The sequence below is a fragment of the Solea senegalensis genome, linkage group LG7 (assembly GCF_019176455.1).
Source record: "Solea senegalensis isolate Sse05_10M linkage group LG7, IFAPA_SoseM_1, whole genome shotgun sequence".
In the NCBI taxonomy this organism is placed as follows: domain Eukaryota; kingdom Metazoa; phylum Chordata; class Actinopteri; order Pleuronectiformes; family Soleidae; genus Solea; species Solea senegalensis.
Genome location: NC_058027.1, coordinates 14,323,751 through 14,350,808, shown reverse-complemented (window position 1 = coordinate 14,350,808; position 27,058 = coordinate 14,323,751). Strand labels below are relative to the sequence as shown.

Genomic DNA, 27,058 nt, shown 5'->3' with positions numbered 1-27,058 from the left:
AACACATCACTGGCCCGTCACGCATTCACGCTCCGTTGGTCATTCAGGATAAAATTCTTTTCCTTATATTGTGTATTGTACACCAGTCTCTTGTGCATAATTATGTAACTGTGTGTGTGAGCAGACGCTGGCAGAAACTGCTCTCTTGAATTTGCATGCGTGTGTGGGCATATGTGCATTTTGATGCAGTTAGTCCGTCTGCAGAGACGCCCTGACCTCTGTGAAGCTTTGTCAGAGTTCTGATCAAACCAGGACAGGGTCAGAAATGGCTCATTTAGCATAAAGGCATCCACAAAACCTCACACTCACACACACACACGTGTCATGCACACAAAATTGTTAGGGAGGAGGGGGTCGAGGTGTCTGCATCCTGGTTTTAGTGCCATTTTATTTAATGAACGCCACAAAGAATATGACTGCGCCTCGAACAATACTTTATGGGTGAACCCTTCGGTCAAAGCAGCTCGATGCAACTCCCAATTTATCTTTTTATATCATTTACTTCAATGTGATATATTGTGAGTGGACAGCCCCCACCCCCCCGGGGGGCTCAGTTTTATCACGAGGTGCTAATTACGCTCACACAGGCTGGACATGGCCTGCATGCATTTGTGGAGATGATCAAATTAAGCTCTGTGAGGAAAGAACGGGCTGTAACGTTTATCACAAGCGGTCGTTCCAGTCTTGTATCTATACCGTTGGTTATTGTCTGGTCGTATTGTTTGTGTGCAGCGGTCACCACAGAAGCAACATTTCATTTTTTTAGAAAACATTATTGATAACAACTAAACCGAAAGAACAAAAGAAGGAGCAAAATTAGTTTCTTAATGAATTTCTGCAGTTTCAATGTAAACCATAGAGGAAAACACAAAGGTCGTGGCCTCGTATAACCTCGTGGATATTTATAGCACAGTGAACCAGGTTTCCCTGTGTCTCCCTGACACTGTGCGTCTCTCTGTTGTTCCTCACAGACTGCACATTCTCTCGGGGGAGAAGCTGTCACCGGGTCTGTATCCTGAAGAGAACAGGGAAAGATGGCATCGCGACATGTTGTGCTGAAGTTCGAGCTAATGCGCATGCAAAACAACTTGCACAATTCCCTACACTTCCTGTTGTACTGCTGGGTTCAATTATTTCCTGGTGTACTATATTCTGGAGGGCTTTACACTTGATTAGATATCACTCCAGAATATATCGCTCTAACTGTCAGAAGCCATTTGTTTTGTAATAAGGACATCTTTGTAAAAATCCAACAAGTCTAAAACTGTGAAAGTGTTGTTTTGCTTGTGATTTATTTATTATTGCAAAAATGCAATTTCAGACCATGCAACATTTCACAGACATGTGTCTTTAAGGAAATCATCACATTACTTCACACAATATAGACCACAATTCCCTGTGCATACAAGCTGCAAGACTGCTGTATAATGCACACGATCACCATCATCATCACTACCGATGATCCCTCTACCTCTCTGAGATACACGAGTGAAACTGAAATGTCCTTTGACAGGTTTGCTCGGAGGTTTTCCGCTGGTTGCCTCAGACTATAACAGGCCCAGAGTAACGGCGGCTTCAAGATAAAAAGTCAGTGACATAAAAGAAGGACAAGAGAAGCGCCTGCGGCTCTCCTACATTCCACAGCTCATTAAGGTACTATACATCTACTGCTGTTTTTTTTTTTACCACAGTCCCTATTTCTAGAGAAAACAAGCCTGTCTCTTTCACCGGGGACAGGTTCATTCTATGCAACGCAGCAGGATTTGAGTAAAATTATACTTAACTGGATCAGAGGTGCGGTAGTCATTTGGGATTTGAGTGTACATTTTGCCTGTCACACATTTTCCCCTAATAGATAACAAGATAAGAGTGTTCATTTTGGAATGAGACTCTCAAGAGGGAAATAAAAACCCGGAAACCCTGCTGGTTTTACTTCTCCATTAACGAGCCACAACTCATCGCAGAGTAAATTAGGGAGGAATTTAACTCGGGTTGGACATGAACAGTTCTCTGTTCTTAATGAAAATGTGCGCATGGGTGGTAGGTTTTTGTTGTGCCTGCTCGCAGCATGGTTCTGTGGATGTTGACATCACTGTCAGTCAGACAGTGTGCCTCAGCTCAGATTCACATAATCTCTGCAAATGTTCCATCAAGTGCCGTGTAATGACCTGACCTTACATTTTCTATCATGGTTCAAATAACAAGGGAGCCTGAAAGCTCCCCTGAAAGCTCACTTTTCCACTACGGTCCCAGCTCACCTTGCCTCGGCACGACACGGCACGGTTTAGGTAGCAACTCCACTACAAAAAAAAGTACCTACTCAACATGGGCGGAGTCATCACTGCACGGCTGCACAAAATGCACCTGGTACCAGGTACTAGTGGAAATGCAACTTAACTATACCGTGCCGCGGCGAGGTGAGGCGAATAGATCTGGTGGAAACGCGCCATTTGAGACAATAAACATCATCTTCCTGAAATAAATAAATAGCCTAATCATGTGCTCATTACATAACGAAGGTTATGTTAAACTTGCATTTTTTTTACTTCAGTTAACGGAGTTTTGAGTTATTTTGTGAGTTTTCGTTAACCTTGATCCTTATTCATATTCCGGAGGCCTCTGGCAAACCTCTATCTAAAAGGAAGGGATGTGAATCCTTCTGATTAATTGAGCGGGGACTATTGAGATCACCTGTCTACTGTTCATGCCACAGGATAAAGACTTAAACTCATGCTATGTGTGTAATGAGGCTGCCAGTGGCAAGTCATCAGCCATTCAGCCTGGACATCCTCATGTCTCCCACATTACCTATCACACATCCATCATCCTCAGGATGTAATCATCCCCTCTAAAAAACGCCACTTCTATGGAGTGTCGGGGATCAGCTCCTGTGCACTGACAAAACAGCCAGAAAATGACTTATCACTCACAGTCCTGTGATTGTCGAATACTGCCAGTCTCTCCAGGTTTTTGAAGGCGAGTCTTGAGACTCTTATTTTTCCCCCCTCATGCATTTGTATCCGTTTCCCACCTCAGAACATAAAATGAAGATGAGAAGCCCATTGTCTTGTGGTAATTTCCCTGGGGTGAAGCCCATTGAGTGCTACCGAGCTGTGTCTAATTTGTCTGGGAAGGTGTTATAAAGGTACTCAGGAATGCTGGATGTTCATATTTAGTGGCATGTGAAATCTCACAGCACCTGCGCTTCTTCACAACTCCGGCAATGTTTTCTCATGTAAACTGTCCATGTCTCCCACTGCTCTACAAACTCCAAAGCTATGTTGTTATAGTTATTATGCACCTGGGTCGGAAAATAAATGTTCGTATACACCTCTGAGGAAAAATTACATTGAATTCCACTGCAGGGATTTAGACTTCAATTGGAATTTGCCCAAAAGAAAAAAAAAAAGTTCAGCCGCCTTGAATTTATTCAGTCAATATGCAATTAGTTGCAAGAGAAGCTGTTATTGATACGCTAAAGATTCAAGAGAAGAAGCCGACCACAACATTTAAATACAAGCCAGAGATCAATTTATAACAAATACTACTGAAGAGTATTAGTGCCACATGTAAAAAAAATTGAAAGAAGAGACTTTTTTTCTCAGAATTCTGACTTTTTTCTAAGAATTTAAAAAGTAAGAATTCTGACTCAATTTGTTTTTCTTTCTTTAATTTTTTTTACACGTATATATATGTATATATATATCAGGACAATAAAAGTATCTTTAACACCATACCATCCCAATTTTCAAAACACCTCTATGTAGTAAATGTTCAGCGTCTTTTTTCACAAAACAGAATTACACAGTGAGGATTTTTGAACAATATTTATGACGGCACAAACTTCAAGTAGCTGTGATGAAGTGCAACACCGGTGCAATCACCCGCTCGTTTTTATTTGGAGCATGTTCCCTATTTTAGTTCTTAATCATCCCGCCCGGCAACAAAGCACATCAATCTGAGTATCACTCTGGCAATTACTTATCGAGCGGGCCCATCAATGTTCTTTATTTTCAGCTGCTTCCTGGCAGCCTGCACCCATGTGCGTGGAGAGCAGGGGAGGAGCACATTATATTATTGCAGATTTTCAGTTGAATACTCTGTTTAAAGCTGTGAGCGTTTTACACTCTGAGAGGAAAAGGAAGAAACAGGCAGTCATTAGAACAAAAAAGATCTTCCAGACAGATTTAAGAGCACACTCATCACTGATCTGGATATGACACATTCACATTAGCATGACAATGACAACGCAGGAAGCCATGGAGTAACATTTCTCATCTCTCATCTACAGACACTCAAAACTGCAGCATGGTAATTCAACAATAAACACTCAACAACAACAAACAAAACAACTCACAACTCTTCACAGCACCATGAAGCATCCAGAACCCTATAAGACCATCAGGGACAGGTTTACTGTGTGTTTCCCAGAAGAAGAACCAAACAAAGTGAAGCAGCATTCAGTTATTCTGCACCTCACTTGTGGGATAAACTTCCTAAATACCAGAGGACCGCTCAGACTGTCGGCGCATTTAAATCAGGCCTGAAAACTTTATTGTTTACTGGAGCTATTCCATTTTCAAATAATCATTTTAGTGCATTTGAAAGGCAAGATTGAATTGATTTTTAAGGTCTTGGTCTTGTTATGATTAAAGGTTCACCCATCTTTTTTCCCACTTGGTCAAATTTAGTGTTTCATTTTATTTAATTTTTTCAGATCTTTTACCCATAAAAAAACTTTGAATGTACAGAAACACAGTGAAGAGCAGTCTGGGGCTTTTATTAACGTTGAAGGCGGTCACTTTGATGTCAACTTTTTGTCGGTTTTATTTCTTTATTTCAATCCCAACTTCCTCTGTCTGTCTTCTCATATCCACTGTCTGATGATCAAATAATACATTTATCTCTGGAAATGAGTATAAAAAATATATTTAAAAAAACAAACCTAAAGTGGACCTTTAATGTCATTTTAATGTCTTGCTTTTATTGTGTAATTTATCTTTTAATGTATTCCTGTGCCTCTGTAAAGCACTTTGAGTTGCCCCTGTGTATGAATAGTGCTCTACAAATAAACTAGCATTGTCTTGCCCTGCAGCTCCATAAACAAGCACAATCTGCTCTCCATATACATCCAGATCCAGACAATTCGTTCTACTGTGGAACTGCACTAATAGGTTGCTATTAAAACTGCAATATTCACCTTATCATACACCAGCCACAGTTTACCTGCACAGTTGGAGGCTTTGGAAGACACTGTCTGGAAATCAAAATTAAATGAAAAAGAGCACAAGGATGCCTCAAGCAAGGCAATCAATATGAGTTTAACTGTTGGCAATTCTCACTTTGGTAATTGTGGTTTGGAATAATGAAATCGTATTCAAGTGAAGCATGACCAACACAATAATCATTTTGTTCCTGCGAGGAACTGGAGGAAAGAGGTTGGTGGGAGTAGATTTGTAGATAATTATTATCAGTGGAAGAAAATCTTCCACTTAAAATTATTTGCAACGCTGGAGTTTTGTAATTACTTGGCGGATTTTGAGACCCATAAAGACTCTGTTGATTCTGACGACAAAATTGGAGGTCACCTCACACACACACACACACACACACACACACATGCTGTCCAAATGTGCTGTTGCATATCAGCAGGGTATTGTGAAGGGACTTTGAGCCAGCGTTAAATTTTCATTTATCAGGTGCCACTGACCATGTCCCACTGAGTGAAGAGGCAGTCGTTTGGACCACGCTGCTCTGATCCATCATAGTCACACGCAATACGCTTACATCCCTAACTATGACAACAAACACCCGTTAAAGAAAGATTTGAATGAAAGAGTGCAACTAAAATAAACATAAAATGCAAAGGCTGTAAAATGTTGTATGATTGTTTAATTTCAAATGACTTTTAAATATGTGGTGTACATTTGGAGAGTACAAACTCGAATTGTATTCCCTCTTTTCTATTCCCCCATCAAGGCCATAAATCACTCAAGATATATGCCAAATACTCTAAATGCTAAATACAAATATATGCCTCATTTTTCTTCTACTATTGGATATTTTGCACAGTGCAGATTCCATCAATCTGGGTGACGCACTTAGCCAGGTTGATTCAAAAGTTAATTTCTCATCTGGGCTGCTTCTCTTGCCAGAAGATTTTAAAGCCTTAGAATAACTAAGGCCGGCAGAAAATATTTAAGAAGATAAATAATTGACAAGGCTGCAAGTCTCACTATTACATGCTGTTAGATCTGTAGAAAACACACAAATGTCTAGTGAGACAAGACTGATTCAGAGGACTGCCCCGAGCTGGAAATGCCAAAAGGGAAAGACTTTGCAGCCGGAAAAAGCTGACGCACACTCGCCCAACACCACACACCTGAGATTAGATTTGTTCCATCACCGAGCCGAGTCTGAAGATACTGTTTACTTTGCAAGGGCTGCGTTTCATGGGTTGTGTCAGAGTGTGAGGAATGAGCTTTTAGGAGAACCAGAAAAATAAAAAGACGCGAATCTCATTTCAGCCTTGATCCATGCTATGAATCTGACATATCCACCAACAACTAAATATCCCAGTTATCTAAGGTCACACTGGCTTCAGTCAAAAAAATCCAACTTTACACAGTTTTCAGGCTGAAATACTGTTTGCATACGAAAATAGTGGTTAAAGCTGCTGCAAAGCTGCTTAGTGTGTTGAAGTGAGAGCAATCAATACCCAAAGAATCAATATGAGTAACTCTAGTTGTAGTAGTTGTAGTTGAGTATCAGTGCTAATCTCTAAAGGATCAATACCATGTCTCATGTTAGATCACATTGTGACCACATGAACACTCTTTTTGTCTCTGTTGCTGTTGTGTACATGAAATATTGCCTTGTTCTTTCAGAAAATGCACCCTAGGAAACATTGTAACCGGTTATTTTGTAATAATAAATATGAAAATGTATAACTTTATTAGTGCCATGTAGCGGTGAGAAAGCTGTCACGCTCCGCCCTCTTCTCTGCCTTCGTCTCCTCCTCCTTTTTACACACCTGCTCCCAATGTAATCGTCAGTGATTAGTCCTGATATATGACAATGTGACAATTTCACAGAAAAAAAAACACACTAGTTTTTATACAAACATAACAACATTAATGAATAACCCTCATCAGACACATCACGTTGTTTGCCAGGAGTCTCAGGGAGTTCAGTCTGACAAAAACGAGCAGAAATAAAAAAATAAATAAACCCTATAAAAGACTTGTTGATGTTTGATTCACTTGGATGAACCAACTTCACCCAATTAACTATGAACATGTTTAACTTGCATGTCCCACATTGTAAATAAAAAGAAATTAAAGACATTTTATTATGAATGAAAACGCTGTCTCAAATACAATCTTTAAAATTTGACGGCAGATAAATGCCCTTCATGCATTAATTTACAAAGACACATGTTTTGCTACAATTTTAGTTTGTTTTATAAACGCACAATTCAGTTTCAGTCAGTGATAATTAATTTTAAACTCTAGTTTATTTAGTTAATGAAACTCGTTTTTTAAATTTAGGTTTTTGTTAACTATAATAACCTTGTTCCTCACTTTGATATTTCATGGGGAATTTGCCCACACAGGTGAAGAGCATGACATCACTGAAGGGCAAATACAATGAAAACGTACCTAACCCTGAATAGAAATATTTTTTTTTATGGAAACAAAATAGATAACATTAGTGTGATTGTGTTTAAATATCAGAAGAAAGAGACTGTTGTGTTTAAATATTAATGAAGAAATGTTACATCTTATATCTTTACATGTAAGTTACTGCCGTACCTAAGTAAAGCATCTTCTATATAACTCTTCCACTGCTAACTGTCAGTGCAGAACAGACGGTGTTGTATTAATTGAATTCATGGATGTGCATTAACTACCAAGGATCAGTGACACACGCGCAGAGCGTCAGGCTTCACTACGCTGCAATATACTGCATCTGCTTCCACTGTCGCCACTGACATCTGCAATAAAATGAACTAGTGAATGTCCATTTAGCTCATTTCCATGCTCACCTGCATCTAAATACAGGGAGGATCATACATGTAAATCAGGTTAGGAATCTGTTCTCGTCGTCCCACAAAGCTAAGCCACCTTTTCTTGTGCAGTGGTGAATCTTTGTGGAACAAAAATGCACACCGTTTCTGGACAAGAGAGACATGAGGACGCAAACACAGTCGCAAAGGGTGAAGAAATGAGAAGGATTGATCCACACACACACACACACACACACAAGAGATGGAAACCCACGGGGTAACATGGTTTTATTGGGGAGCAACTGAGTGCTCTCACCTCTGCTGTGTTAATACCATGGATGTATTTCAGTTTTAGATCAATTTTTCTATTTGCCCATATTTGCTTTGTGTCCAAAGATGTCACACACAATGCAATAGAGTGACGAGTTGATTAAAATAAACACTGAGAAATCAATTCAATCATTAAATATCCACATAAACTGTGATTTCAAGGTGTAGACTGAAAGTGGCGACAACATAATGACAGGTTTTCATCCAACTTAGACTGGACGTGTGTGTGTGCACGGTATTCCTTATGTTGCGGGGACCTAAATCTGTTTACACAGTCACATTATGGGGACTTGTCTTCCTAAATTACTACATTTTAAAATGCAGACATGTTTTAAAGTTAGGCTGAGGTTAAGTTAAGGTTAGGGTCAGGGTTAGGATTAGATCAGTAGGAATTATGGTTAAGGCTAGTCAATGTAAGTCAATGCCGGTTAAGAAAGCTGATATTGACCTTCTGGCCCGACAGAGCAGAGGTGGAAAGGTTACTGAAATGTTCTACATAAGTACTAAAGTACGACATTTACTCTAAATAAGTGTGCTAGTCTAAAAATTAAAAGGTAGCTTGTTTAAAATTTAAGTTACTCATTTACTTTTTTAACAAGGTTGGTGTTGTGCAAAAAGGACGAGGACACTAATCTCACATGAATTGTTTTTAATTAAAGGCAAACCTTTTACAAGTTAAAATATGTAAACACATAATGTATCAGTCAAAATGGGTCAAAGTTCACAAATGCTTTAACTTTCTTACTCACTCACTTTTTTTACTCAGTAACGGATGTAATTTACAACATAGCGAACAGTACTTGCAAAAAACATGCACAAGTAAAAGTAGTAAGAGTATAACTAACTTCATGCAAATAGGGAGAATAATCATGATTAATACCAAATTAAGAGGAAAGAAAGATAATAGACTCCACAGAAGTCTTTACTTTTCTTCAGTTTTTCCTGACATTGAGTTGAATTCTGACGTGAGATTATCCTCCGTTTTTATCCTTTTAAAGTTTTGTTCGACACACTTCCTCTTTATGAGCAGCTGTGTCACCTCCTCCTACTCAAACTGATTGTACATTCACAGAGGGAGCGTCTCAGCACAACCTCTGTGTCTCCTTGAGCAATTACATATTGATTTCCCTGCTAAGGACCTTGGTGAAACAGTCGTTGACAGATGGGAAATTTACACCATCAAAGATGTTCCACTTCCATCAGTCTGCAGCACCAAATCAAAAATCAAACCCTTGAGTGACTCCGGGTGGAGAAAAAAAAAATAAGGACCTGATGCAATGCAACAAATCTTTCGTACATTTGATTTAAAACGTCCGGCATCTGCATCTGCTTAAATCGCTTAATCATGTTTCCATGGAGACCACTGGAGTGCAGCTGTTCGCCATGTTTACCAGACAGGGTATAAATATTTGGGATAAATAATTAATCTGTGAGAAAAAGCACACATTTGAAACCACATTTGGAAGATTTTCAGGAGCTGAATCAGATTGTATTAAAAATATAATATATTAAAATAACCTATGGTGGAGAGGTCATACCTGTGATTAGGTGTGTGTGTGTGTACCTGGTATTCCTCATGTTGTGGAGACCTAAATCTGTTTACACGTAATGTAAATGACTACATTCTAAGGTGAGGACATGTTTTAAAGTTCAAGGTATGTATAGATGTCAAGTATAGATAGAGACCAAACAGTATGACTATTTACTATGACTATGACTATTACTTCAGCTTAGATTATAGCCCCTTTTCCACGGCACTGCACGGTTTAGGTTGGTTTTCCACTAGGAAATGGTACTAAAAGAGGGAAGAGTCATCACTGCACAGCTGCACGAAGCCGCTGTGACTTTGTTTTACACGCAACACACGCAAACGAGTGACAAGTGACTTGTAAAGCAGTTGTTTTCAGTGTAACATTACAATCAGTTAATTAAAAATGTTTGTTGTTTGTACTTCCTCCATCAGACTCTGTCTGACACAGCCACAGGTCTGAAATACAGCGGCAGGGTTTATGATGCAGGTCGCCAGTCACGATCAGCAGTGCTGTTGCTAAATATACCAGACTCCTCTGTTAAATATTGAGATTTTAGACATTTCCCTCGTAATTGTTGTAGATTAACTCATGCTTTTAGGATTGTTAAGTCTTTTTAACTAATCTACAGTTCGGCATTGTTCGGCTTCCCGTGAAGGTAATCTGACCAAGCAGTTGGCCGGCTGTCGAGCTGGTGAAAACACACCATATGACTGTACTGCATGGTTCAAATGGTTCTGGTGCCTCTTAGGACCAGAACCATGCCTCTAAGTGTCCATATAAACATAAATGCTTTTGTACAAAGTGCTTCAGTTGTTTGCTCAGCATTTCTTTACATACAAGCCTCGTTTTCACCAGTGTAAAGTGACTCAGTTACCGTTGCTTGTCAAGAGGAACTTAAAACATAAAAAAGCTCTTCAAAGATTCATCAGGCACTCTTGTGCAGCAGTAATGCAACACTAGCACATGTGGATAATGTGTATATATATACATATATATATATATATATATATATATATATATATATATATACAGTATACATATATATATATGCATATAAAGTATTTTAAAATTCAGAAGCTCTCAGTGTCACAGTTGATTTATGAATTCCTTCTCCACTGCACTGGTGCTTCCGTCACACTAGACCCTGCAGCCACGCCCCCCCGTCCTCATATAACTGGGCTTGAAACAAAGGTGAACTTTTACTCTGAGTCATGTCATGACATGTCATGTCATCATTTCTTCAACCATGAGTCATGACGTGACATTCTGCGCAATTCACTCGACAGCTGAGGAAAGAAAACAAGACATTACCGTAACAACAAAGACCTTACAGCGTACAAATTGGTGTCCTAGTCATATCATGCAGCATAAATACTCTGCACGCACAGTAATGCAAGTCATTTATTGGGAAACATTCCTGTGACTGACTTTCTCTAAAATATGGTGGTGCTTTATTATTATTTATATCATTTTTGAGAGAATCCACCATGACATTACCTGGTCCTTGTTTGGATTCATTTCCAGTTGTGCCTGAGAAACCGCAAAGCCAACAGACCTAAGACTTTAGTGTGCAACTTTTAAATATAGACATATATTGGTCTGATTCACACCACTGTGAAATGAGTTCACACTATGCTGAGCACAACTCAATCTGTGTTTCTCAGTGTAGCGGTGGTTCTTGTGATCTTGTGTTACCCGGCGGCGTCCCTGCACTGCACACAGGGAGTGATACGTTTAATGTCAACAAAACCATTGCGCTAGTAAAGTGAGACAGCTGCAAACTGGTTAATGATTGCACTAGTGATTCATAAGATTACTGGTATACACTGCCACTGTAAACGCACAGAAGCTGTAGTACGGAGCACACGAATAATGTTACCTTCTGTCTGTTCACGGAGACTAACGTCAACATAATAACATCAAAAACAACAAAAATCACCTAAAGTTATGCAGCTTTAAAGAGGAAAACAACATTTTATTGCACAGCCTTTCAAACGCTTGAACTGCGTACAATATCTTGAACATAATAACATTTAACTACAGCAAACTAAAGTGGTCACTGCCTGAGCTTTTGTTATCATATAAAGTATATACATATATGTGTATATATATATATATATATACATATATATATGTATATATATATATACCTATATAGTGTATGCTGTATCTGAATTACCTGAAATCTCATTGTATCTTTACTGACTGACTTTACTGACTGCAATATTTTTGTTTCTGTCTGTCTGATGAGAAGTACTGACAATGCTAATAAACTAAAAGTCTGATAAATGTCTTTATAAATCCTCCCTGGCAAGAAGCGGACATGCTAGGACTTAAGAAAGAAGACGATTTTCATCCCATCCCATGACTATGAGGTAGTGGATTACAGGATTTGCATTTTAAAAAGCGTCCGTGATGGCAGTGGAAGGAAACGGGTGAACGCAATCATGGCAGTAATGCCAGTTGGACACAGTAACCTAAATAACACACATGCTCCTGCCACAGACCTTTTAATATCAGGCAGGCTATTACCCTGCAGTTCTGGCAATATTTATATCACAGATAAATGCAGCACTTAAGTTACACCCACAGTATGGTCGTACAATTTACCATGTGTGAGCTGCGTTGGATATTTCTCTTTGCCCTTCTCTGCCTCAGAGATTGGGGTTGTTGCAGGACTGGAAAAAAAAAAACACCAGTGCTGCAATAAACAAAGGACCATCTGCAGCCATTTACTTCACCTTTTTGTTTTAAACCTTTTATGTATAATACACAAGTTAAACAGATTAACGTCCTGGTTGTGGGATGAAGGAAATAACACTGGTTAAAATGTCTCTGTGCTCGCCCAAAGTGCTGCAATGGCAGAACTTCAGGGCAGAGATTGTAGATCCTGTTTTGATCTTTGAGAGCATGGAGTTGTCTCTCCCAGTAGGCTGTCAGGGTTAAACTCTGATCTGTACACTGAGACTTGCTCAAGGCTGTGTGTGTGTGTGTGTGTGTGTGTGTGCGCGAGCGCGCGCGTGTGTGGTGTTATTAAAAAGAAATATTGCTTCATAAAAACACACTGTGCTGCAGAACATGACTCCTGTTAATGCAGACTGTTGCCGGTGTCTCTGGAAAAGGGGAAATGGGATTATGTTTCATCTGCCCACCGACTGCAATTAGTGTTTAACATGTGAAGCCATGACCATGCGAGTTAAAGAGATTGAAAAAAAAAAACGACCTGGACAGAAGTGTTAATCTGCATTTGTTGCTTTGTACAATTCTACTCGTGGATTTGTGTATTGGACTTAACTACAACAGTGTCCATTGTTACATACTCCAGCATCTCTCTCCACTGGTCATTTGCAATGCAATTTGCAATTAAAACAGTCTGCAGTGGCCATCTGGACACGAGGACACTGAAAATGAGCAGAGGACATTTTCATTTTTGGCCCTGCTGGTGGGGAAGATGAGGACTTGAAGTTGTTGAGCATTTGGATCTATAACCTTTTTTTGTGTAAATGTTTGGAAATATAATGTAGTTTAGATAAGGATCAAAAGAAGAGGGGTTTCATTTTTATTTTAGCCTACAACATTTAGCCTACTTTTTCCATGGAACCTTATCACTGGCAAGCTAATTAAATGCAACATTAACCATGAATATTTAAATGAGCCTAACCTCTTGCACTGGTTCACATGAAGTGGATTTACCATTAGATCTGAAAAAGACAGATCATGGTCAGAGGACATCATCATCATCATCATGATATCACCTCTAAATAACTCCCAGCAGAGCAAATCCTCACCTGAGTCTTGGTGCTGGTCGTATGTGTTTTATTTTATTTTTTGTTGTTGTTTTTTTTTTGCTTGCATTGATGTTTCTAGGACTAAAGCGATGTGATAGTGAATGAACACATTCATCGTAGAACCTCAAATGTCTGCTTCATTTACTGTTATTTTTGTGGTACCATTTCTTCCTTTCATCAACATATTCACAATGTGTGTTTTTAAAAGTTTAAAAAAAAAACAAAAAAAAACCTGACACACATTGTGGGATGAACTACAGCTTGCATTATGAAATCATGAGTCCAGGTGTATCATCAACTCCCCATAGACCATAGAGGACAATAAACACAGACATTGTTGTGCTGTGTTACGAGTCGGCCACTTTATTAGGTATTGCCTCTGTAATCCTATTGAACTCCAAACAGTTTGTACAGAAATATAACAGCATATTTCACACAAAGAACATGAAAAACAGCAAAGCAAGGATATTTGGTGCCATACAAACACTGGTCTATACAAGGGGCCTGCGACTTTTAGGATGAAAACATTAATTTTATCCCCTCTCCACCCAAATAAAATTAATCTTGAGCCGCAAAACCCATTTGACCAATAAAATGAAGATAATAACATGTATAACGGTTTTTATACAGATAAACGATCGTTCTTTTATATATAATATATATAAAAGAACGACATATTATATATATATTACATATAAAAGAACGATAGGTTCTTGCATTTATGAAATGTACAAACTACAAAAAGAAAACTGTTGACGTTTCATTGCTGTTTACACCCAGCCTCTTACAAAGTGGAGAACAAAATACAGAACACAGAATTATGTAGACCTAGTGCTTCCATTGTTTGTGGCAAATTAATGAAATTAAAATCAACCCACTTTGAAATAAATGAAGCAGTATTTGGATTGTATGTAGTTCATGCTTGAGCAAACCTGCCTTGCTTAAATAGGTATGTGAATCCAACAGGACTCCAAATGTGTACTTCTTCATGTACATGTCATTTCATTATTTAAGTGTCGGTAATGGCTTTACACATAATCAAACACAAGTTAGTCGAGGCTTCTTTAATATTGCATTTGACCAAATATTAAAACACTTGTATTTCTTGCCTTGATTATTTTTCTGAAAACTACTAGGAACCACTGCAGAGGGGCTTAGGAGCCACATGTGGCTCCAGAGCCGCAGGTTGCAGACCACCCCTGAATGAGCGTAGTTTCAGATGACCGGTAGGGGGCAGTGAGAGTTCTCAGGTGGGGAGCGCAGGTTTGTTTGTCGGGGGGCGTGTGTTCGGTTGTTCCTCTTGCACAATCGCTCCCATGTTGTTGCGTCGTCTGGCAAACCTGACGTGGGGAACAGCGGAGCAGTCCGTCAGAACGGCGACAGAGTGTGTGAGTGAGTGAGTGTGTGTGTGTGAGAGAGAGAAAGAAAGAACGAGCGAGAGAGAGAGAGAGCGCGTGAGTACACGCGTGTGTTTGAGTGTGTGTGCGAGAGAGAGAGTGACAGAGTTGCGGCTGGGCAGATCAGAAAAAGTGCCTGTGGTCTCTCTCTATTTCTCCTCCCGGCTCACTCACACTCCACAGCCGCACCAGAGTGGCGACACGCGCTCCCAAGCCCGGTCGTCTGGCCGCGGGTGACCCGAGGATCCCACTGTGACCGGAACACGCTCGGGGCTCCGCTGGAACTAAAACTACATTCACTGACTTGTGAGCGATGCACTGGCAGCATGGCCAAGTGGTTCAAGGAGCACCTCGGATTCAAAACTACCAAAGCACCTCCTCCGGCGCCTCCGAAACCGGACTACAGACATTGTCACACCGGTGTGCCCGGTGCGCCTGGCTTCCAGCAAACAAGCTCCGCGGCCGCCTTCCCGAGCCCCGTCCAGCCGGACATACTCGCTGCCTACAAACTTCAGAAAGAGCTGGACTTCGAGGACCCGTACACTCCCGGTGGAAATATTTCGTTCGGGCAGAACTTAAACACCGTGGTGGGCTCGCCGGATATCAAGTATGTGTCGCCGAAGCACCGACTCATCAAGGTGGAAACCATCGAGAAGAGCAGCCCGGCTCCGGGCGGCCCGGTCACCGTCACCCAGGCGGTGGCCGTGGGCAGCGTCAAGTCTCCCACCTCACCTGCTCCGGACCACGATAACAAGGACAAGGTGCGTATAGGACTCGGCAAGTTTTTGGTTGAGCTCAACAACTTTTTTTTGTTTACTTGCCCAATGAATATTTATTTATGGAAACAAAAAGCGGTTATTCTAATTCTGGAACGACTTTTTTTTTTTGTTAGCAGATTTTAGTTAAATATTCACCTCTCCATAGGTTTTACGCAACATTACCGCGTGTGACGCCATTAAAAAATATAAACCACTCTGTATTCCTATGCAATAATGAAGACTTTAAGATTCAGTTGACCATGTCCGAAACAGTAAAGTATTTCAATCATTTGACAAGTGACCAATAACTATTTGCAGGGCTCTAACATCTCCCCACTGAGTCTACTGAATCACAGAAATACACTCTTTAGATTGTTGTCTCCATGGCACCGAGTGTTGACAGGTGTACATAATCAAATTAATGATGGCTGAGTTCCATTTAGCTTTCCACAAATGTTTAGAGTGCATGCTGAATCACTGTGTGAATCCAAATGGTCCAAAAATAGTGTCCTCAGTCTTTTCCCAGTCACTTTTTGTTTGAATGAAAAATGTCAGGAGGTCAGGGACTTGAATGTGACAAAGAATGAAAACTAAGGCGTTAAAGCTATAGTGCTGCATTTTTAACGAGGAACCAATGTCATTTACAATTCAAGTAAAGCTGAACAGCTCTTTGCAAGTTTTTGTTTCAAGTAAAGACTGACAAAAGGTAAGGAGGGAGCACAACCACAACATCGTTGTCTAACATAGGGAAACAGGTTGGACTCGGGTTTAAAATGCACCCACAAAAAGTTTCAGTAATAAATTCTAGGACTAAAAAAGTTGGATGTTAAGCACTTTGATGGGATAATTGCTTTTAGCAGAGGGATGGGTGGTGCCAGATCCGTTTGGCTTACATCATTAAGAGGCACTGACAGTGTTTTGGTAGTGGCGGACATCAGGGACATAGGGGAACGTTACATGTTAGTCATAGATATTGTGCAATGTGGTCACAGTTACAGTCACTGATGAGGTTAACGTAAAGCTGACAGTTATTCACAGGCGATGGTAACTGATAAGCATCAATCTTCATTGTAGTTTAAGTTAACCGCCGCTGCCTTTTGATTATGTAGCTGCGTTATCTCCTTTCTTTTCATAAACAATGGCTCAGTCAGTTGTATCTAACGCTACAGGACATGCGAAAGCTACTGTATTACGGCTGCCTCGGACATATTTATGGCTCATGTCACTCAGGTAGTAACTTTTTGGATGCGCCACGGCTCACTGGCTGTCGCACTCTGCTGACCTACACGGGCCAAACGGAGCCGTCGTTAATGTAATGGCTAACACCTGTGCCAGGATGTCTGCTGTGAAACAGGCCTGTAGTTTTCACTGTCACGGAGAGAACAATCTGTGTATGAAGCATTTGACCTCAGCTATACTCGTGTCAGGAATGAATCATTACAACCGGCTCAACTTGTTATCACGACCGCACAACAGCTGTCCACACAAGTTGCGACACACATCCACCCCCCTGTCAGATAAGTAACCTGCACTAACAGGGTGTGCTGTGGTGTGCTGTGCTGTGCCATGCCGTGCAGTGGAGGGAGCAGCCCAGGCTGTGTTGACACACACATCTCAGTATTTCAGTAGATATGAATTTAATAGTGACGTCTGAGTGTCTTTTGTTCACTTTGTGCAGAGACATTAACTCACAGTTCACCACTGGGTGAAATGTACACGTGTGTGTGCGTGCGCGCACGCAGCCTTTTCCCAAGCAATTCCATTGATGTAGACTTAACCCAGTGTGAGTGTCTCTAATTTAACTTTAATCTAATCTTATTTAACTAGACAGATCAATTTAGTGAATGTTCTCATTTTGCAGTGATCCCTGCTGCTGCTGCCTCCCGGGGAGGGGGGGGGTATTACTGGTGATGAGTTTATGGATGTATAGCTCTAATTTGAGCCTCTCTCGGCACACTTCTGTGAGCATAACAGCTCAGACCTTGCCCCACCCCCGTCTTTAAATGTGGTCCCAACACGGAGCTGATCGCACATTCGTCAGTACAAAGTGAATGTGTGGAGACGTACAGGCAGAATGCATGCAGACAGTTGTACTGTCATGTCAGGCCTCTCAGGAATTCACACAGCAGGTTCATTTGAAGGAACCTGAGACGCTTCGTGACGGCAAGGTTAAGGACATACTGTATGATGAGTGTGATCCCGCTGAGGAATGTGCCTGCATGGCTCACACAGGAGAAATCACGACCATGTGAAAATACACACTGTGCACCACTGTTTCCTTCTCGGATCACGCCATTCAGTGACAGCCGTGCTCTGAAATTCTTGCGGTTGTCTTAATTTCACCTTCATGCTACTTCCGCCTCCTCCTCCTGCCCCCGTGTTTGCTTTTACACCTGTACTGTGTCCTGTGGCGAGCTCACAGTTGGTTTTAGCTCCACATTTTGAATCAGAAGCCACGGTGTCTACAACGTGTCACAAGAGTGTTGTTGCTGTTTTTTTTTTGCCTTGTCCCAGTGTTTACTGGCATGGCTATTTTTTCCCTTTTCCCCTCATGAAACATGAATTTCATGTGTTGATGTTTGTAAGATTCTGCCTTCAGCTGGTTTTTATTAACATCCATCTTTTATCAGCAAAACAAACAGGTAGCCAGAATCTCCACATATCATCCAACCATTGCAACTGTTGAAACTGATGAATTAGAGTTGTCTCTGGTTAACTAATGCCAATTTGGATCTGCTCAAGACAGGTGTACAGTTGCCTCCCTCCCCTGAGCTCTTTCACCATTTAGCTTCAACACACAGGCAGGCAGCTGATTATATAGTGTGGTTTAATTACCTCATACCTCGTAGTGTGAATGAACTAAATCATTATTGACAACTGATTGACAGGTGCTGGGGGATACATTAAAATGGCGCAGTTGTGGAGAAGCAAAGTGTGATGGGGGAAAAAAAGGTTATATTGGTGTTTTGCTGAAAATAACCAGTCTTTTTTTGTCAGTTTTTCATGAATTTGTTTCAAAATATTTTATATTGATGAAAGAGGCAGCAAAGTCATCACATAATCTGTGTCCTAATGATGCTGGTAAGGACGCACACTTTTTCCCCAGAGCTGGTGTTGTGACATAATAAACAGCCCAGTGTGAAAAACATGGCATATACTGAGTGAATGCTGTTCTCTTTGTTGTTTTGGATATGGAGTAAAGCAGTTTCTTTGTGGTAAAATTAAAATAACAAAAAACCCATCCCAGTGGTCAAGAGAAAAGGAAGTAGAGTTGTGATAGCAAGGCTTAAAGGGGACTCATATAAATGGAGGTGTTGCTGTTTTATGTTTTAACATAATACACACATAACATAGTGACCATTTTAATCTCAAATGTTGTCCCTTCCCCTGACTAATCCACAGATTATGTTAAAATTATGAAGACTGTGACTTGTTTTTCCAGTGCTGTTGTTGAATCGAGAGTTAAACCTTACCGTCTCAGGAGGAGAGAGAAGTTTGCAGCAGGAATAACTCTCACACATGAGATGCAGAAAACAAAAAACAAAACACACACCAAAAAAAAAAACAGTCTTGCAGTTGTCACATTTAATAAGCCACTGGGTGCAATATTTCTGAAATGTCAAGAAATGAGAACATGCCTGCAAATATATTAGCGGATGTATAATTGGCACTTTGAAACCTTTTCAGTAATTCACCGTGCTCTTCAGTAACTACACTGTTGCCTCATTGAGCGCTGCGAGGCTTATCCCGAAACGGTTGTGAGGATTATAGTTCGACCCAAAGCTTCGACTGTGGCCTGGACATGATCATGTTGTAAATATTTGTCAGAGAGACTCTCCAAGTGAGGATTCTTTGAGCGCTGTATACAAACTTAGTATTTTCCAATTATATATGTACACTTGTTTCAACAGTCTCTGTTGGAGGATGCCCATTTTGCTGTTACTCTTCCCTCAGGCTGATGTTGACAGGTTGAATGTGTTAGGTCTGTATTCATTCTGATGTTGCAATGGTTCATGTTGGAAATAAGAAATGAAAAAATTGTCAGTCTTCAACAATATTGTCAGATTGAAACGTGCTTTAGTGCATTAGTCTATGGAATTAGATTTGTGTCAGTGTTATCAAACTACACTTCTAAAGAAGCAAAGACTTTATGAATTGAGCAAACAAAAATGAACCTCAAAATCAAATACAATATCGATTCAATCAATCAAAATGATCGGAATTTCGCTTGTGTTTGCGCTCCCTGGTTTTTTGTTTGCAATTCTGTCTACGGGCGGGCCTTAGGAAGCTGCCTGCTGATTGGCTACTGAGTTTTGACAGCTCAATGGACCGGAAGTAGGCACAGGCTTGGATATCCCAAAGATAATCTGACAAACGTTAGATACTTACAATTATTTTAATTACTACAATTATTACACATACAAGTATCATAAGTACCTTGTCGGATGTCGGCGGGGAAGACTTGGGGGAACGAGTTCCAGACGTAAAGAAATCACAAACTCAAGCGTATCTGATCCCTGTGAGAAAATTCACTGTCTAACCCACAAGAGTTATCAGCACATAAACTTCAGTTTTATTGAGCATGGAAATAATAATCATAAATGACAGTAACTGTAAATCTGGCACTTCGCTCAAAGCCCGCACATTGATGCACTAAAGTTGATTCAAATGAGTCGATGCACTTCGACTTCTGTGCGCTACGGAATGTCATTTTGAACTTTTATCATACTTTTAATTTTAGCAAGATTAGACTCAAACAGCCTCTCTCTGTCATCTAATATTTCATAACCTTTCCTCATACTTTAGTTTAGCCATTTACTCACTTACTTTTGTGGGCAGTGGAAAAAATAGCAGTTTATTTCAAATCTACACATGGATATTAAACATGGAAAATAACAGGAGACACTATCTGCTGTGTTTTCTACTCGACTAAACACTGACTTGCAGGAGACGGAGCAAAGAAGCCACTGTCTTAACAGCATTGCTTAGTTTCATTGATGATTTAATTACTTGACTCATGAATGCTAATTATATCAGTGCTTACCTAATTCCTGAAATGCCAATAGCAGCATCAAGTGAATTTCCTCAAGTCCGTTTCAATTCACCGGCCTCCACTGGGTAAAAGGGAAGATAAAGAAGTTATCTTGATCTGTTCTGCAAATTGTAGTATATCAGCTACATTTTCACATACCCTTTTTTCCCCCAACCGTCTCCTTAGAGGGGTTGTTGTCTGTCTGTAGTTTGGAGTTTTATTGCTATGCCCATTGTCACTTGTAGTTCTGTGTTTTCAAAGCATTGTGATGTGTTTGGTTTTTAATGATGCCAGGCCCTGGTCATGGTATAGTAAGCTGAGGGAAATGATCAATTCTCATCTCGCCATGGAGCTAATTAAAGGCTTCATCTCCCAGCTCATCGCTCTACTCGGCACTAACCTAGCCTTTCTCAAGGACACCCGCAAGTGATGACGGACTCCACTTGGAAACGTGTAAACAAAAGCAGCGGTGCGGAGCTGACGGGCGGCAGCATCCTTGTGAAGTGCTGCCCGTCATCGTCAGCGTTCTTGGCTGATACTGTAGCTGCGCCTGAGAAACTGCTGCTCCAATCACGCTTATGCCCCCTCCAGGGCTCTGGGTCCCTTTGACTCAGTGATCCTCTGAGCCAAGTTGCATATCTATCTATAGAAGTATGCATCAGAAGCTCAGACAGCTAATGTGCAGCCAACAGAGGCGTATGGATTGACAGATGTCCTCTGTGCTTATTTTCCCTCCATGCGCTGTTGTATAAGACGACATGCTCAGCCAGCAATTCAACTTATTATGCAGGAGGGCTGAAGAAAATATGTCTATTTCATAGCTTGAAAAGGTTATGTTTTGCTTCCTGTCAGTATGTGTTTCTTTGTTACTGGCATAATATTTCACAAAAAACATCGCAGTGAAAGCAGGTTGAATCTTTAGTGCGTGTTCAAAGAGGCACTCATCAGAATAAGGTGAGGAAAGTGTCGACCATTTTCACCTATAACTCGGGAATTGAGTCCAAATTTCCTGCATTGTTTCTTACAGTTCATGTGACCCCATGAAGTGAAATGCTACGGTTTTAAAATACAGCACAGATGTACACGAGCAGCGTCTTTATGACCCATTTCAGACTGGACATTTAAAGCATGAGTTTAATTCCCCATGAACACGTAGCATGTCAGAAACCAGTAGTTACATATCACACATACATACACACACACACTTTGTAAAGTAGTTATCAGTAATAACGAGCACAGCGTCTACAAAAAAATAAATAAACAACAAGCTGCATAGTGTAAGCTTGCTTGACACAACAGTATTAACAAAGGCAGACACTGAGTATAACATCCCTACCTATCACATACTTGTATACGCTTACCAGTGGAGGTATTTTAGGATCAGGCTCCCGTCTCGTGCTTGCAGCTACAGCAGTGCTCTGAAATGTCTGTAGATTTGGGAACAGGCTGTTGAAAACACTCAAAAAGTGTTGCTTTCTTCCTTCTCATTTCCCCTTGCTTGTTTATAACTGTGATGCATTAGTGTGCAGGGACAGTAAACTGCAACGGTCAAAAAAAAAAACACACACACACTAAACGCAGCATGGGTTGCCAGACCAGCAGTGCAATAACCTACAAAAAAGTATGCACGTGGTGAATTTTATTATATTTAATTAGGGCTTTTAATGAAAATGACTCCAATTTTAAATTGCAAAAACAAATTACATGGGTGCAATTTCTGTCCAAAAATGTTGATATGAATTAATGCACATTTTTAAGTGGTAATACGGAAATCCTGCACCCTTTTGTTGTGGATATGCGCCGTATACCTGCGTATCATGTAGACTGCACCACGGTGAGTAGTGTGTTATAGTGAACTGCAGTCCTAGATGGATCTGGGACACCTCACAGCCTCCAGACAGAAAGTCCGGCACGTTCTGATTTTTTTTGACATCAGTGACATTGACAAATAAAAGCACAGAAGCACTCTGCAAGTGCAGAAGTAACTTTTACCTCAGGTTCTCGTTGAGGAACTGATGCGCCGACCTGTCCTGAACAAAGCAAGAATCATTCACAGCACTTTGGATGCTGTTGTTTGTTTGTATTCAGTCCTCGCTGAGTGTTGTCTGGCCCTGCCCCGCGGTTCCTTTGAATTTCATCACATCGATTATAATGATTGGTCGAGTTTGGTACCGCTGTGTCATCTGTCACGTCACAGCATGGATTTATGGCTCTGTAATCACCTAATGCGACACAGTAACTGACCAAAAGATCATGTGACCTTGGTTAAGGCCTGCAGGCAAGTCATATTTTTTTTTTTTTCTAGTCTTGATGCAGAACTCTCCTTAATATGATCAATAGCTATGTTTACATGTGGATAAAAAGATACCGTTCAATCGTTCATATGGATAAAAAATGATCCAATTGTAGTGTGTGTACATGTGCGTGAAGCGTTCGGAATGGACTATTTTAGACTATAAGCTTCACTTCCACGTCCATGTGTCCACTCGCTGTCCACTATCCATCTCATTTTCCTCCTCTTCTGCATCTAGGACTTGCATGGCTGGTATTTATTCCTTTTTTGGGATGGAAATACACCAAACCAGACTCTTTATATGAACACCAATCCGAATGTTGATGAGCATGTCCCAGCCCTCTCGTTCGGAATGAAATAGATTTCCTATGGTGTGTGTGTGTGTGTGTGTGTGTGTGTGTGTGTGTGTGTGTGTGTGTGTGTGTGTGTGTGTGTGTGTGTGTGTGTGTGTGTGTGTGTGTGTGTGTGTGTGTGTGTGTGTGTGTGTGTGTGTGTGTGTGTGTGTGTGTGTGTGTCAGATAAGCATTTTCAGATTTACATGACATATTTTGTATTCTGATTAGGCTTTTATTCCAAATACTTGTGTCCATGTAAACATAGCTAATGTTTGATATGTAGGTCTATGCATTATTTTGTGTATTTCTGTATTCGATCATGTAGTTAATATCTCGGTTGAACTCTCGCTTGTCAATCACAGTCTGAGAGAAACCACAGTACTTCAGCACAGGTAGATGAGAGCTCGTAGTGTGTGCAAGTGTTTGGCTTGTCTTCGTTTCACCACGCTGTGAATATCTCTGCTTGGTCTTCCACCCAGGCTCTCCAGATTTCCGTGCAGTTTTTATAAATGCATCCCACTGGCCTTTCATGCCCTCATCTTTGCTCGTGATAGAAGAAATGTCAAGCACAAATGTCAATATCACCTGAGTCTGTGAGATTGGTTTTCCTCTGGGAGCCAGAAAATGAATGAAAGCATCAGAAGCCATCATGTTTTGTTATATCGCCCCATTTTTAAGCGTGGTGCTTTTTGCTCTCGGTATCAGAGGCTGCCCAGGGTGATAGCGGGCTCGAGTGGACTAAAGTGTCAGATCGTTGCAGGATGTGTCCTTGTTGTGACGTTTTCACAAACCTGCTCTGTGACTGAATAAAAGTCATAGAGTTGAACATAAGTCTTTTTTTCCTATCTTTCTCAGTTGAATGATTATGTTTTTAAAAAGTCACCTCAGCTCTGAATAAAACATAATCCCGGCATAATAAGTACAGAGTTGGCACAGTAATTATCCACAGTCCTAAAACGACGTTGATGTTTTACTTTAGTTTATCAGTACTGTGACAGTATGATACGCAGGTGGAACAGATTACTGTAAACGATGTGTTGTTCATGCCGGGGATTTTTACAGTTGTTGTTTCTCTTCATCATTCTCAGCGGTGACAAATTTCTTACCATCACCAGTGGAAAGACGTGTGACTCACATCTTAAGCAAGCACATAATTGTTTTGACAATTGTGATAAATGTATAACTAAGCCAGTGCGTTGCCATGGCTGCTGTGACGAGCAACAGTGAAGTCGAAAGTGTGAGATGTGTGTGTTCCCAGTCTGATGTTTTAACTTTCTACTGAAGTGTTAAAGAATGCCATGCATTTCCTGAGCTATTTTAAGCATCGGAAGCCTTTTTTCACAAACTCACTGGGCTCCTTCAAGACCAGACACGATATTCAGTCTTAATTACCTTCGCCAAAAATATACAGTAAAGTACTCTTGTCATGACAGACATTTTTTTCCACCAGCCTTACTTTCATTGAGAAAAGACTGTCACAACACATTCCTGTGACCTGAACAAAATCCTTGAAGAGTACTTTGAAAGGGAGGAAGGAGCACAGTGCACTGCGGTGCACAGATTCATACTGTGCGTGTTTAAGGTCCGCCTCGCTCTAAACAGGATGAAGTCATCCGGTGGATGTGCTGGAAGCCATAATGTAACGCTCATTCAATTGAGCACTGAGAGGTTTTCAGCTTTTTGTCGAGGTATAATTTTGGTAAATGTATACATCGCATCACATTTACATCACGGTGCTGCAATCCCGCCTCACTGGTTTAGTTTTATACACGACCGTCTCACCACATGTGTGTGGAAGTTACAGACCTCTGAAATGATGGCCTGTAGCTATTGTTTGCTTATTTTCCCCTCTTCCCCACCTTCTGGGAGCCTTCCCTCCAGTTTAAAGAGTCCCCGATGGAGGCTGTTGTGTTTGTTGCTCGATTTGCTTTGTCTAGCTTTGCACCAGAAGATCAGTCATGTGACTCCACCAGGTTACAATTAGTCTGCAGACTAGTGCCGCAGCTCTGGCCACTGGGGAGTTGTCAACACATGGCTCTGTTTTGCTTAATGACAGTGTGTATGTAGCTGAGTCTAGAAGGAGGGAGTCCGGGTAGGCAGGCAGATCGTCACACACCGATTTTAAAAGGAAACAAATTGTGCCCTAAGGTTGCAAGCCATCTGAAAGGAGGGAGAATCACTATGAAGCACTGAGTTGTTTTTTTTTTTGGCACAATTTTGGTGAAATCAGATTTTCCTCCCAGATACTAGATAAAATAATTCTTTTTGCATCAAAATACAATATGCGGGAGAGAGCATTTCTCTGTGCGAGTGCAGGCAGTTGTTTTTGTGTCACACTGCAGCAGACGGTCAGACCTCTGTCTTGCCGTGGGATCTGAGCGCCCACCAGGAAGCTGAACACTTGCATTTCTCCTAGGTGGGATGCCAGACTCTTCATTTCATATGTTTTATAAATGAGACACAACTCTTGATTCTGTTGTGACGTCGCTCGGATCTGCTTCACATTGCGCTGGCATTGTTGAAGTTAAACCTATTTGATTATGTGATCGGAATGGTTGGGTTGCTCCAGGATTAAGGAAGTGCTCCCTTCCTGACAGGAAGTGTTTACAACTTGGTGACATTCCCTTTTTAACTTGACAAGTCTGCGCTCGCCTCTCTGTGTGTAGGCTGCGTGCTCTGGCTGCTGCAGCTCGCTCGCTGAAATATATCCATGGTTTATGTTCTCAGCTGTTTCGAACTCGAGCAATCGAGATGTCAGAAATGGTGACAAATGGCGATGGCACGTACTTACACATTCTTGTAGCTGCTGACAGCTGTTTGTGGCAGCAGACTGGTGATTGTTCCTCACCCCCTCTTAATATAGCCTCTCTCGCCTTATGCTGTCCTACATGGAGAGGTGGGAAGCCACGTAGCAATGGCAGCGTGATTGGACTCCACCCCGCACCCTATTGTTGGATTCGGCGACATACAGGAACCTGGACGTGTCCTTGCCACACACACAGGTGATCTGAGGCCACAGTTTCGCACCTTGACCCAGATGCCCACGCATTGAAATCTCTAGCTTTCCTTACAGCCAGATTGAGGCTGAGGTTTCTCTAATGGCTTTATGACTAACTGCCCTTAAAAAGCCATGATAAACAATGATGATTTTGCATAAGCGTCCTGTGAGAAACATGAAATGCGGCGAGAACTGCATTGAGATTGGTAGGTGGAAAATGTATATTCTGCCAGCCAGTGTATACCTCACACCTGAATGAAAAACAAGCTTTTTATTAATGTTGGGAACCTTTTGTAGCCATGTTGAGGGTCACTCTATCATTCGCACGGGCACAGGATTATTGTATTTTATCAAATTTAAACTTTCCATCATAGCGCCTGAATTATTCTGGAGTGTGGTGCCGCACCACTAACTGTGTGTAGCAGAAACACTGCCAATAACACAGGGATCGGAGCACGGGAAGGAAATTGGATTTTGTCAAGCATGTCTTAAAATACTTAATCTTGGATATCTGCCGCACATTAAGAACACCTTTACAGGGTGCAACCTTCGGGCTCCTCTCTCTTCTCCACTGGTGGTCGTGTGGA

General features: G+C 41.0%; 1 protein-coding gene across 4 annotated transcripts in view; it reads left to right on the top strand.

The window, feature by feature from the left end:
• Positions 1 to 15,090: 15,090 nt before the first annotated feature.
• Positions 15,091 to 27,058, top strand: part of LOC122772724 (SH2 domain-containing adapter protein F-like) — an 89,440-nt gene continuing 77,472 nt past the window's right edge. For all 4 annotated transcript variants that reach the window (XM_044030954.1, XM_044030951.1, XM_044030952.1 and 1 more), the window contains exon 1: positions 15,091 to 15,816. In XM_044030954.1, the coding sequence (XP_043886889.1) occupies positions 15,382 to 15,816 (435 nt within the window). In that variant the 5' untranslated portion in view covers positions 15,091 to 15,381. The remainder of the gene's footprint in view (positions 15,817 to 27,058) is intronic.